The 14296-nt window shown below is 41.2% G+C and overlaps 1 protein-coding gene across 2 annotated transcripts in view; it reads left to right on the top strand.

Annotated features, from left to right (window-relative positions):
* Positions 1-14296, top strand: part of NSD1 (nuclear receptor binding SET domain protein 1) — a 73851-nt gene that overhangs the window by 29690 nt on the left and 29865 nt on the right. For both annotated transcript variants that reach the window (XM_056852937.1, XM_056852929.1), the window contains exons 4-5: positions 3654-3826; positions 4659-6273. In XM_056852937.1, the coding sequence (XP_056708915.1) occupies positions 3654-3826; positions 4659-6273 (1788 nt within the window). The remainder of the gene's footprint in view (positions 1-3653; positions 3827-4658; positions 6274-14296) is intronic.

Genomic DNA, 14296 nt, shown 5'->3' with positions numbered 1-14296 from the left:
GAGATCGAAGCCTTCTTCCAAAGATAACGTCCGCGGTGCTTAGAAGCTCCTTGGCCAGCGGCGCCAGCATCCAAGCCTCCGGAAGTCTTATAAAAGCACTCTCGGAGAGCTCGGGAGTCAAACCACTCTTGATCGGCAGCAGGAGTATTCCTGATCTCCTGTTCCACTTTTTAGGAATGGGGGGGTCGCGGGGGTCCCTTTAAAGACGTTTTCTTGGTTCTCTACCGGGAGCCGGGGAGAAATTGCGCTTCGGTCAGCTTCAGTCACCCTCCAGCTCTTCTTCACTGGATGATTTGTCTTTTTTTAGCCCCCTTGCCTCTTCTCTTTGTAACCTGTTGTTTATGTTTTTTTCTTCTTAATTGCATATGGTAATACAATTTTTCGATACACTATTAATCATTCATCAGATTTAAATCAATAGTCATCATCACATTTAAATCTGCATTATTCATTCATTGAACTTAAAATCTAATTGGGCTATATAGTCTGTTCACACACAAAAAAAAACAGCAGTTTGAAGTTATTCAAATAATCCAAGTAGATTTTTTTTACAGCAATATAATAGTGTATAATTAGGTAAATTAAGTATTTTCCCCCTCTGAGATTAATTGATAAATTCCCATTGTTGATAACAAGGTGTCAGTTAGTTAGGTAAATGTTTAAGAAATTAGTAAAATTTTAAATTATTTTTTTTGCTATATTAATTCATTAGTTAATGGATAGATTCTATAATGTAATATCTTATTAGTAAGTAAGAGATAGAAAAAATGTCAAGATTTTTGGGTGGGATAATAGCACTACTCAGAATTAGGCAATAATGAAAATGAATACTTATGAGTTAGTTGAGTTAGTTATGCTGACAGCTTAAACCTATGTTATTAGATAGGAAAAAATGTTTTTTCAACTTTGGCCACAAGATGGTGGTCTCACTCCAAGATCCATCAGCGCGTTGATCAGCACACTGCTTCTCAGTAAGGAAATGAAAAAAAAAAAGTTCCTGGTGGGGGCGGGGGCTTATGCAGTTGAGATTTTCTACTTGTCTGGAGGGGGGGGGAGGATAACGATTCCTGATTTTAGAAGGTGAGGCAGGGGTTTATGATTTTAAAAAGGAGAGGGAGCATTAGCCGCTTGTTGAGATCAGGAGAGGCGGTTTGTTTCAGTGCTGCGTAATGGCGCCTGCCGCTCGCTCACCATCCGCTTTTACTTTCGATTTTGTTTTGCGGACTTGAGCTGCTCTCCTTTATTTTTTCTGATGTTTCCAATCTTCCCCTCTCTCCTTTCTTTAACCGAGCTACCTGCCTTTTTATTGTAGTTTTAAATCGTTCGATTCGTTCTCCTGGCTCTTCCCCCCCTTCCGTTTGGCCGTATCTGTCGTCTGCTGATAATTCGCCCCGCTGCTGCTTTCCCCTGTCTCCACCGCCAAAAAAGTCTTCACCCCCCCCTTCTTGGTTTAATTTTCTCTGGAATGGCCCTGAAGTAAGCTTCGTTTAAAGTTCCCGAAGTTCTTTAACACTCACCCGTCTCACAGTCACACAAAATGGTGGAGGCCAGCCTGGTCGGTCTCTCCGCAAACCCCCACGCTGAAATTGCCGGATCATGCCGAAAGAGGGCGATCGCCGGTTCAACTGGCTCTCTGAGGAGAGGGGGAGTCCCCCGAAGGGTTCTCACCCTGCCCCGATCCTCGGGGTCCCAGCAAGGGGCGCGAAAGGTAGAGAGCGCTTAGAAAGCACTCCCTCTGGCTCGCCAAGCTCCACTGGAAGCCTCTAAACACTATTGATGTTCATATAAAATTACATTAAAAAAAAACACAGCACGATGGCCCAAGTGATACTACTATGCAAACATGTTCACAGATTACAGTGCCCAAGTTATATTACATACATAATAAAATTATTGTTTGAAGCCCTACACATACATATGTAAGAAAACAATTGTATGAAGTCCCATGATTACAGGTAGAAGTGTTATAAGCAAATAAATTTTTTCAACTTCTCCAAGAAGATAAAGCTCAGAGTAGGAAAGTAGCATGTAAGCTTGCTCAGGAGTAAAGAAAATGCAGGGACGTGATCTCCAGATATTAATATTGCATGTTTCGTACAAATTACTTCCTCAGCCTGCGTTTATGAATCTTATAAGACCTTGAAAACAAGACCTCAAGAGGGTTTAATTAGCAATCTCCACAGTCACTTTCTTTGACGGTCAACATGATGTTTACATAGTAGTATCACTTGGGCCATCGTGCTGTGTGTGTTGTTTTTTTTTAATGTTTATTGATTCAGCGTAGGTTTGTCTTATAGAATTATTTGACATATAAAATTACATGCATTCCTGAGAGCTATTCTTAGAGAAATCTTACCTAGTGAACATTTCAAAATATAAAACTATCTGAAAGGAACTTATAGCTGAATTTGAGAAAACCACAACAAAGTATGGTAACTGTTCATACAGTTTCCCAACATAATTTAAGAGGGGCCTGAAGAATGTGTGAAGTGATGTAATTTAAGACAAAACATACACCTGTGCAATTGTATATCTATTCACATGATGTTTTTGCTCAGGATGTATTTTCACAATTTGTTATCTACCCTAAGATAACCACTTCTGAACTCACTGTAGCCTTTGGTTTTTTCAAGAGGTAAAATGGAGGTAACAGTGAAGTTGGACACCCAGCAACTCCTGCCAAAATCTGAGGCTTTGGAATTTATTTAATAAACAAAATGTTTATTCCACAACTCTTAGTCATAGCTTCTCAGGCTGTTGTCTCCTGGATTTCAACAGAGAGGCAAATTTTCTGTATGAGAGATATTTATCCAAAATGTGAAGCTATGGTAAGGCCCTGCTCTGGTTAGACCTCACCTAGAGTATTGTATTCAGTTTTGGGCACCACAATTTAAGAAGGATGTAGACAAGCTGGAATATATCCAGAGGAGGGCAACTAAGATGGTGAGGGGTCTGGAGACCAAGTCGTATGAGGAAAGGCTGAAGGAGATTAGTTTATGCTTAGCCTTGAGAGGACACAACTGAGAGGTGATATAATAACCATCTTCAAGTACTTGAAGGGCTGTCATACAGAGGATGGGGTGGAGTTGTTTTCTGTTGCCCCAGAAGGTCGAATCAGAACCAATGGATTGAAATTAAATCAAAAGAGTTTTTGGCTAAACATTAGGAAGAACTTCCTGACAGAGCGGTTTCTCAGTGGAACAGCCTTCCTCAGGAGGTGGTGGGCTCTCCTTCTTTGGAGGTTTTTAAGCAGAGGCTAGATAGCCATCTGACAGCAATGCTGATTCTGTGAACTTAGGCAGATCATGAGAGGGAGGGCAGGAAGGGTTGCTTCAGTTCTTGGCTCTTATTACCCTTTCTTACATGCCCAGGGTAGTGCCGATTGCCACTTTGAGGTCAGGAAGCAATTTTCCTCCAGGCCTGATTGGCCAAGGATCATGGAGGAGGGGTTTGTTTTTTGTTTTTTGCCATCTTCTGGGCATAGAGAAGGGGTCACTGAGGTGAGTGTGGGGGAGATAGTTGTGAATTTCCTGCATTGTGCAGAGGGGTGGATTAGATGACCCTGGAGGTCCTTTCCATCCCTATGATTCTATGTACTTCTATTCCTACACCTTGATGCGAATTGGTAATCTTTATTAATTTTATTTCAATAGTTTCCAATCGTAGACCATATCGGGAATATTATGTGGAAGCCTTAGGAGAACCATCTGAAAGAGCCTGGGTTGTAGGAAAAGCTATTGTAGTTTTTGAAGGACGACATCAATTTGAAGATCTGCCTATCCTTCGGAGAAGAGGGAAACAAAAAGAAAAGGGCTACAAGCACAAGGTAAAGCTCTTGCTCTTTAGTATTTTGTACTTGGGAGACCCTGTCTGAGTACAAAGCATGGGCCATGATCCATCCAAAGTTAAAACAGTTTTTAAGTCCAATTAATTTCAGCTGTAGAGATTTCAGCACATGCCTTATTGCTCTTCTGGAGATAAGTGGAAGGTCACAGTACTTAAATTGGTCTGGATAATGCCTGTAACATCTCCAAGCAACCTTGAGAGAGTGTATAATGTGATCAGGCCTGTGAGGCAGCTGATTTAAAAAAAAAAAAAAAAAAGACCTCATGCATTGGCGCATCTGTGTTGGCTTGCATGGGAATAGTTAGAAGAGCACATGGGGATACATCTGGCTAGTGCGTTAAAATGAGTAAAACTGACAGCTTTTAAGAATGTGTCCCAGTGTTAATGATGGAGAACATTTTTCACCTGGTGGGGCATATATTGGGTAAAACAGGTAGCGCTGGAAAAACATTACAAAATCTTAGCCAACTGCTTGAATTCTTTTATGAGCCTGCATCTCATTTTAGATGTCAGTGTTGAATTAATATTTCCAGTTCCAAGATGCTACCATGGTGTGCTTAGGTGCCCAGACAACCAGCTCTGTAGGATTGTCCCAGTCCATGACTTAGAACCATCCAAATTCACCTACATTCTAATGTGAGAATTTGTGGAGCACTTTGGATATTTTATGAATCCCGCTTTGCATCAAGAATTGCAATTACCCTTGTTACATTTTGTGAAGGAAAATAATGTTCACCTCTCTGTATAATGTTGCTCTTTTGTATGGTATAAATATTTGTTTTCTAACTCTGTGTGTCTTTCTTTTTTTAAAGGTTCCTAAGAAATTTATGGCTAAATGGGAGATCAGTGTTGGACTTGCGAATGAATGTCTTAAGCAGAATGGTACTCAGAAATGCAGACAGACTTCTAGCCATCCAGACAATGAGAAGGACATGCATTTAGTGGGATCTTGTACAAAGGGCTCCTTAAGTGAAGAGTGCAAACATCTGAATGGATGTTTTAGGTCATTGGCATTGGACTCTAAACATTCCTCTGATGAGAAGGCAAAGACATCCAAAACGCAAATAAATAAAGGTTCTGATACAAGGAGGAGAACTAGAGTAAGAAAAAGTAGCACCGAATTGGAGACATCCAAGAGGGACAGTGGGGGGAAAGTGGCAGTGAACAAAGTTAAAAATATGATTACTACAGATCTGCCAGATAAGCAGGCATCTCATGAACTGTGCAGGATAGCAAAGAGCCTAATGGGATCCAAAGGCACTGTGGAAAACTACTTGCTCTCTTCTTTTGGAGAGAGACAATTTGACAAGAAGCCTATGAAAACGGAATACAAGGTCTCTGATAGAGACTGCCAGCAGGAGGCACCCAAAGCAGACTTGAAGAAAAAGAAAAACCCAGCAGGCTTTATATGCAGTTCAAAACTGCATCACCACTATTCTGCAGCTGATGCTGGAACAGAGAAAGAAATGGAATCTGATTCATTGGATAATAGTACCTGTGATCTAGACCCCCTTGACCAAAGTATAGCAGCAGCCCATAGTCTCCTGAAAAATGGTGATTCTGGCAATAAAAGAGGAAAGGAACTGTCTTCAAGAACCATTAAACATTCTTCACACGTCTCCAAAAACCACAATTCAAGTTGCAAACCTCTGGAAGGATCTCTAGATACAAATGCCAATGTTGAAGCAGGAGGTGAGGAATTCCGTGAGCTGCCCCTTGCAGCTGAGGTGGCTTCACCTTACAGGAATGACAATCTAACCCGTGTAGATAAGCACACTACACTCCAAAGTAAGGGGTTTACAAGTCAAATGGATACAAAACAGCCTCCGTTCAGAAGTATAAAATGCAAACATAAAGGAACTGCTGCTGGGACAGACTCCTCTGTTAAGGAAGACGAACGTAGCCCCAACTGCTGCTTTTCTGCTGCCAAAGTTTCTCCTGGGTCTCAGTTAGATATGCCTGCCAAAAGTGAAAAGGTTGATGGCCCAAAGCTGCTGAACAGCACAAATGAGAAGTCCCATGATTCTACTGAAATAGAGACGGCAGTAGTGAAGCATGTGCTTTCAGAACTAAAGGAGCTGTCTTGTAGGCCCATGAATGCTGAAGCGAAAGACTGTGGGCCAGCTAAGACTACAGGGCCCTTACTCTTTTCCTCAGTCTCTGGGCAGAATCACTTGCCTATTGAGCCTGATTATAAATTCAGCACCTTATTAATGATGATCAAAGATATGCATGATAGTAAGACAAAAGAGAAACAGATAATGACTACTCAGAACATAGTCTCTTATAGGAGTCCTAACAGCGGTGATAGTTCTGGAAATAATGCTCCAAGTGATTTGACATCTTTGCCTACAAAGGAATCCACTCATAAATTAGAAAAAAAACGAGATAGTGCTCAAGAACCAGAGTGTCAGAAACCCAAAGAAGGTCAGTCCTCTTTTTCACATGGTATCGCAACCAAGTTGATCAATCCTGGTGCTAACAAAAGGGAACTTACAAATGCTGCTTTTTCTGGTACAAACTGCACCGCAAGGCGCAGCTGTCCAAAATCTAAGCATCTGCCCAAACTAGTAGCTAATACAACTTCAAAGAGCAAGTCACTAATCCGATTACGCAGTACAGCTGAGAGTGTGCCCCATCAGCTTAGAGCTAGCCAAGGACCAGTTGCTAGTCCTCTAGAAAATGTCAAGGATGATATTGCAAGGAAGGTATCTCGGGAGATGACGGGACGCTCCCCTGATGAAGACTCTGCAAGTTCCTCTGATGGCAGTTTAGTGCGTGTAAAAATGAAGTCAGAATCTGATAAAAAGAGAGAGCGCTGCAGCTCCCTCGAAAATGGGGAGTGCCTAGAGTTGGATTCAGGACTGAATAGAGAAGGCTCCTACAGTGATGAGCCTAAAGATGTAAGCCACGTAGCACCCAAAAAGCGATGGCAGCGTTTTAACCAAAGCAGTGCTAAAGCTGGTAAGCACATTGGTAGATGTAGGGAAGTAGAACAGCTATATGCCATTGGCGTCTGCTAAACAGAAATGAGTGTGGGAGTGCAGGCCTGTATGGGGTCACAGATCAAGGGAGACGTAACAGGCAAGAGCAATGAGAATGAGTTGGGCAACATTTCACTGTGATAAATTGGGGGCGGGGGGAGTAAAGCTCCAGAACTGGAACTTGCAGTTTGACTTCCCAATCTCAGTTCTCTGTGCAAGGTGAGACAGTTGACCCTGTACATTTCCATTTAACACTGTTGAATTTACAATCCTGTGGAAAATTACTCCAGTCTAAACCCTTGAAGCCAATGGGCTTAGAATGGAGTAGCTCTGCATAGGATTGTAACATAAGATTGTATTAAAAGCACCATTGTTTAGGGTTAAGCATGAATGCTACCTAAACAACTTGAGAAATCAATTGAAACGCTGTTTAACATACTAAGAAGAGAGTGTGAAGATAGTTGGGCAGCTGCTGCTTCATTACTCAATATGTCATTATTGAAATACTTTGCATTGCTGAGTCTTGGTCTATGTTTTTAAGAATAAATAAGGGAAGACCATCTTTTTTTTCCTATAGTTAAGTTTTGTAAGCCTGACTTCCTTTCCATAGCATGTGCTTGTTGTTTTTTTCACTGACAGCACTGTACAATTATAACTTTTTTGCATTTATGCTAATTTGGACCCACCCCACCCCCCAAGAAAGAGTGATGGGAATGTTTGTTTCTGGAATGTTTTCCCTCTTGATAGCTGTACTTTGTTCACCTTGAACTCTGTGCAAAATTGAACTTCCAGTGCTTGGAACACCTTGTTGAATTAGGCTAAAATGTCTGGCAACTAAAGGCTGCAGAAAATCCATCCAGTGTACACTAAATGAGATTTAAAAATCAGCAGCCGCTGTGCTTTGGTAAAAGGAGCTCGTAGAAAAGTAATACTTGGGAACACGTCCCTCCCTACCAGTGAGTGGTAGATCATGAGAGAACCTTAGGGCAGATCATGAGAGGGGTGGGCACCTTGGCCATCTTCTTCTGGGCATGAAGTATGGGTCACTGGGGGGGTGGGGGGAATTAGTTCAGAATTTCCTGCATTGTGCGGGAGGTTGGACTAGATGACCCTGGTGGTCCCTTCCAACTCTGATTCTATGTGCTTCCCATAATGTCATGGAAATCATAGTTTTCCATTTTCACAATTGTCTTCTGACCTCCAGCTCTTCGGAGTCTATCTGGAGATAGAGAAGGCAGCATCTTTTGCACAGTGCTTGATGCTACAGAAGCATTTTGGGAGTACTCTTCCATAGTGGACAGTCTGCACCATTTTCTCTATAGGAGAAGGATAAAAAAGCTGGTTTTAGGTCGTCACTGACAATGTATAAGGTGATAAACCTGTTTGGGTTTTAACTGCTTCAGCCTGAAGTGTGCTTGCCTCATGAAATGCATGTCCATAAAAAACAATTCCTGCACATAGAAGGGAGTCTTGAACATTTCTGTGAAGCATCTAGCTTTCTACGTGCATGGATATATTTTTTTATGAAGGAGCATTCTGTGATGTCAACTTCCACCTCCCCTCTCAGGTAGTTCAGTTCACCTGCTGGTTTAAGTCTCATCTGCAGTTTGTGAGAATTTAGCCTTAGGGATGCAGTCCAATGCTGAAAAGCAAATAGCTGGTCAACTTTGAAAGAAGTCTGTCAAGACAGATGCTAGGTGAAGAAGATTCTACATAGGATTTGCAATGTAGTATATTCCCAGTTTATCCCATGGAAATATTGAGGCTTACTCCACCTTTTTTTATTTAACGCTTAGTGCAAGCAGATTTCTGTTTTTCTGATTTAAAAAAAAAACAGTCTATAGAGATGGCTGATTTGGAAAAATAATTTATATTTTATTTATTAAATTATTTGGTTTTCTTTTGCCTTGTGCAGAAATTTTATTTATAAAGTAAATTAATGAAAATGTGTACTGCAGAAAACTCAAAAGGAGAAAGTTTTGGAATGCTTAATTCTGCAGTTCTTTACACAGACTTCTTAAATCCCACTGAAGTCTGTGGGATCACTCTAATTGCTCCCATAAGACTTTAAAGGGAACGCTGTCGCCTAAACAACCAATACGTTTTTTCATTGTTATCAAATTTTAATTTTTCTCCTTGTGTAAAATCAGTAGTTCATGAATTCTGGAGCTATTGAGAGAAACTGTTGTAGATCTAAATATTGTCGAAGGCTTTCACGGTCAGAGTTCATTGGTTCTTGTGGGTTATCCAGGCTGTGTAACCGTGGTCTTGGTATTTTCTTTCCTGATGTTTCGCCAGCAGCTGTGGCAGGCATCTTCAGAGGAGTAACACAGTGTTACTCCTCTGAAGATGCCTGCCACAGCTGTTGGCGAAACATCAGGAAAGAAAATACCAAGACCACAGTTACACAGCCCGGATAACCCACAAGAACCAATGTTGTAGATCTAGTTCGGTACTGTCTGTTCTCACTGGCAGAGACGCTCTTGGCCAGAAAAGGGTCTTCCCAGCAACTTCAAGGTTGTTTAACTGGAGCTGCCAAAGATTGAACTTGGGACCTTCTACCACTAGGCCTTAAACCCTCCCCCAAATCTAGTGTATAACTAAGATAACAAGGTGATTACTGGAATAGGTTCTAATTATAATTTACTTAGCCTTAACACTTTTGTAATTCATTAATATTCTTCGATCAGCAATTATATGCCATGCATTATGGCAAATGGGAGAGAGCTGACCTGATTTAATGGGCTTATTAGTTGCAAAAGACAAGTTGACAACCATATACAAATGCAACATAGCACAAAACGTGAGAGACAAAGGCAACTGTCTACGCAAAATGTCTTCGTGTTGGTTTATAAAATGCAAGTTACTCACACCATAGTTGACATTCATCTGATTTGCAAGAAACAAGAATAGACTTTTGCAACATCTCTGAAAAATAAGCATATGGATAAAAAATGGCAATAAGTTGCAGTAAAACGTATGAGAAGTTTCAAATTGAGTGATAACAGAATTTTTCTGCAAAACATAATTCTGGGAAGTAAACAGGGTCTTTTTCTTGCTAGAATCTGAACTGCTGCATGAGGTCTTTTGCAACTGTCTCTTCCAGAGGCAGCCATCCCTGAAGGTTGGGGTACTGCACTGAGCTGCATAGTATGTTCTTACTTCCTTCAAGCTTTATCGAATTAAAAATAAAATTTTCAAGGGCTTCACATTGGGTACAGGAGATTCCAAAGTATGCTTTACCTTGGTCCCACAGAAGTCTGGGACTGAACTCCTGAAAGTAAATAGTTTGTCCTTCATAAGCTTTGTGTCTTCAAGACTGTTTGTTAGTTTCTGATCAACCTTTGAAGTTTATCTGAGTGAGACATGCACTGATGGATGGATGTGGTATACAGCTCTACCACATTATAATTATGCACCAGTAAAATAAAACTTAGCTTCATGTAATTGTAAAAACAGGAGCTATTGACAACTGGAAATGATAGGCAAGAATAAGGGAGGCATGATCTGAGCAATGGATTCCAATGTCTCTTCGCTAATGCGCAGAGTATGGGAAACAAGCAGGAGCTAGATGGTCATCAGTCAGCAATGCTGACTCCGTGAACTTAGGCAGTTCATGAGAGGGAGGGCAGCAGGAAGGGTTGAGTTTGTGTTTGGCTCTCGTGGCCCTTTCTTACATGGCCAGGGAAATGCCAATTGGGGGGCATCTTCTGGGCATGGTAGGAGTCACTGGGGTGTGGGGGGAGGTAATTGTGAATTTCCTGCTTTGTGCAGGTGGTTGGACTAGACTCTGGTGGTCCCTTCCAACTCTACGATTCTGTGATTCTAATTCTTGTTACGAGAAGGTGCCAACAAAGACTTTATTCTTGCAAACAATATGTGAGGTACCATAGCTGTATTGTACTACTCCAGTTGCTGATTGGTGCTGGCATGATGGAATATTCCATCCGATAAAAAATTATGCTCATGGAAAGCTAGCATGTGGGGCAGGGGTCCTTTTCATGACATATTGCTTTTATCTGCTGTTTGAGAAGAGTAGGCCAGAGTCGAGGGGCCAAGCACTTTGAACTGCATCACCAGGCTCCTGTGCCTTTTTCACTAATTAGACTATACAGGCGCAAATGCAATGTGTTTTATGCTCATACTCTTATACATTTTATACTGTGCAAAGAAAACAGTAGCTCCAGTTTTCTCAAAGCACTGCATATAGGGAAGGGATTCAAAGAGACCTCTGAACATTAAATGTACTTTCCCACAAGAGAAATGGTTGTGTTGATGACTTCCCCCCTTCAGCAGCACTTCTCATTAATATATTATCTCATCTACTCTTTTTGTCAGTACCTACATTTTATATTATTTTTCTTTGTTTAATAAAGGTATAGTAGTGTTGGATAGCACATCCATACATATAAGTGTATATCTTACTCTTATTTGAAGGTTTGGTTAGATCATAGTTTCTCTCTACATGTATGGAGGCACTAACCTTACAAAGGGTCTGCTACTTACCTTCTGATGTCAGAGGTCCCCTCTGGACAGGGGACCTTTACCTTTAAGATGCTACTGGACGCGCATCTTTTCCCCCTTTTGCAGACTAACAAGGCTACCCACCAGAAACCGACGCTAGCTCTGTAACTTAGACCAATTTTATTATCTCCATACTTCAGATTCAGGGGCGAGGCTGCAAGGATAGTTGTTGCTTAAAACTATATAGTGACTTCATGACTGAAGAAGGTATTTGAGCCAGAGATTTCCTGGCTCAAGTATAGTAATTTTAGAAAAGGAAGTGGAACATATTTTCAGATAAAATGGTTTCTGCAAACATTTCAATGTAATGTTAGTATGTTATATAATACCTCAGTTTATGAATAAGTCCAAGTTGGATGACTTCTAGTAGCTGTCAGCTATTGATAGGGTCTGTCTTGCTGAGTATTGTCAGTCCTTAACTGGTAATGGCTCTCTGGGTCTCAGGCAGAGAAAGGGATTTCCCAACATCGGTTACCCAAGATCCTTTAACTGGAGATGTTACGAATTAAACCCAGGAACTGCTGCAAATAAAGCGGGTGTCCTGCTTTAGAAGTCACATTTTAGATTCGTCATTTAGAAGTCAGGAAGGACCTACTCTGTGGATGGAAACATGTTTTCATAATGAGCCAAATAAGTGCTGATGAAATTAAGGCCCAGGACGTAATGGATTTCAGTATTGCAGTACTAGCACTGCATAGCTGCTTCTATATGCCTGTTTATTGCCCGTTCTCTTTATCAGTATTTATCAATAATTTACATTAATCACTTGTAACCATACTGAGTATTTCACAGTTTTGTCATAACAGCAACTTGTGTGTTTGGTTCAAGGTTGTTTGTCTCAGCCACAAGCCATAACAAATCTCCAGATGTAGAAACAGATAATGAAGCCTGTTTCATACCTTACTGCTGTTCTGCTGATTGAAGCAGGGGAGGGGGATCTAACGCCTTTTCCTCTCCTCACTGCAGCATCCTGGCCTGTGTTGCTTTTTGCTTCTCCCAGCAATGCCTGGATGGGGGTGGGAGTGTCACAGGAGGCTGCTGTAAGAAAGAAAAGGCAGAGAAGGATCTGCTTCCACTGGCAGTATGGCCATGGGATACAACCCAATAATTCTGCCAGGTGGTAATTTAAAAATGCAGGGTGGTCACCACATGGCATGCCTCCATGATAGAAACAGAATGTACTATAAAATACCCTGTTTACAGGTTATATAATTTTGAACAGTGTGAGGCAAAGGTAGAAATGTTGACTTCCTCTTCTGGCTAGCTTCATTAAACATAGAGGTGACTCCTCCTCCTCCCCCCTGTGTATTTTAAGCATGTTAGCTCTTATGCATGCTCAGCGTAGAGGTGAAAAGGAAGCAGAGGCTCTTTATCCCTTACATTGTCTCCCCTTGAACACAAAGCCTGGCAGGAGCAGCCAAAATCTAGTAGAACAATGAGTTGGGGCAGCCAAACACTCTGATGCCACCCATGGACAACCAACTGCCCATCGTTGAGGTCTTCATTATTCTCAATTTATAGATGAATTGCTAGAAATTAACTTGCTAAATGTTCCGCGATGTCCATGGCTGAGCAGGAAAACACTGCTTTCCAAGGTTCAAGATAACTGCTAGGTCACAGTGGTACTTCGCTGGTGATATATCAAATCACCTTACGTTATAGAATTGTGACTCAAACTGGCTTAACTTGTGTATAATTCAAAACATAGCTTGGCACCAAAGGGGTGAGGTTTGCGCTCATGCACTCCCCTTCTTTGTCCCTTCACATACTTGGAATCAATCAATGACTTTCAATTTAACACAGCTCATAGTTTGCCATTCATCTGAACCATCAAATCAAGGCTTAATTCTTTTTGATTCATAAGCCTTTTAAACTCACATTTTGAAGCTGATTTGCACTCCTTGTTTAGAGCAGAAGAGCAGACCTAGTTTGCTGGTTCAGATGCAGTTATAAACAATGGCTTGTGCTAAACTGGAAGTAACTAAATAAATGGGGGTGGAAAAGAGCAAGAGTCCAGTAGCACCTTAAAGACTTACAAAATTTCTGTCAGGGTATGAGCTTTCTGAAGAAGTATCTGAAGAAGTGAGCTGTGGCTCACGAAAGCTCATATACCCTGACAGAAATTTTGTTAGTCTTTAAGGTGCTACTGGACTCTTGCTCTTTTCTACTGCTCGTGACAGGCTAACACGCTATGCATCATGATCTAAATAAATGGTGGTTTGCAAGGGGAAGACATGCACAAAGATGGAAGGGTTTGCTTTATTAGCATTAAAGATAAGATTGTTGTCAATGGCAGTGCACTTATTCTGCTTACCATTGTGCTAAATGTGAAAAGGGAATAGCTGAGCTATTAATCTAGGCATCAACTTCATTTTCGATCTGTTTTCATGCTGTTACCTGGGATGCTTCAACCTTTTTATTTGCAATGTGTATTGGTGCTTTTTGTTTTTCAAAATGGCACTTTGGCCATATTTTTTTAGCAGTGGCAATGAAGCAGTGCTTTTCAAAAAGTGAAAGGACATGATAAACAGAGGAATAACATGGCTATTGTGACATCCTAGTTGGACATTAGATAAAGAGTAGCTGGTTAAAAATGGCCAGGATAAAATATAGGATATTCCTGTTTCCCCTTCTATACTGAAGTCTGAGAGGGGTCCGTCTATAAGTATGAAGATAATTGCACAGCTATGACTTAGGCAGGAAATAAATCACAAACCTTTACAGCTCTGGATTCTCTTCTTGTTTCTGCCTTTTTGACTGACATGGTAGGCCCGGATCAGTGTTGTTCACTGTGCAAAGCTGTTGCATTCATACTTTGGGCAGCCAAACTAGCAGGAGCCGTTGATACCAGAAAGATGCTGATGGCAAATTATTTGTAGCTTTCCAGAGTTTAGTAACTATGAAGTGGAAGTGGATGGCTCCCTGGGGTGGGGGTAGAATTG

The sequence above is a fragment of the Euleptes europaea genome, chromosome 1, assembly GCF_029931775.1.
Source record: "Euleptes europaea isolate rEulEur1 chromosome 1, rEulEur1.hap1, whole genome shotgun sequence".
In the NCBI taxonomy this organism is placed as follows: Eukaryota; Metazoa; Chordata; class Lepidosauria; order Squamata; family Sphaerodactylidae; genus Euleptes; species Euleptes europaea.
The sequence above is the reverse complement of the archived record's forward strand: the minus strand, read 5'-3'. Positions and strand labels throughout refer to the sequence as shown.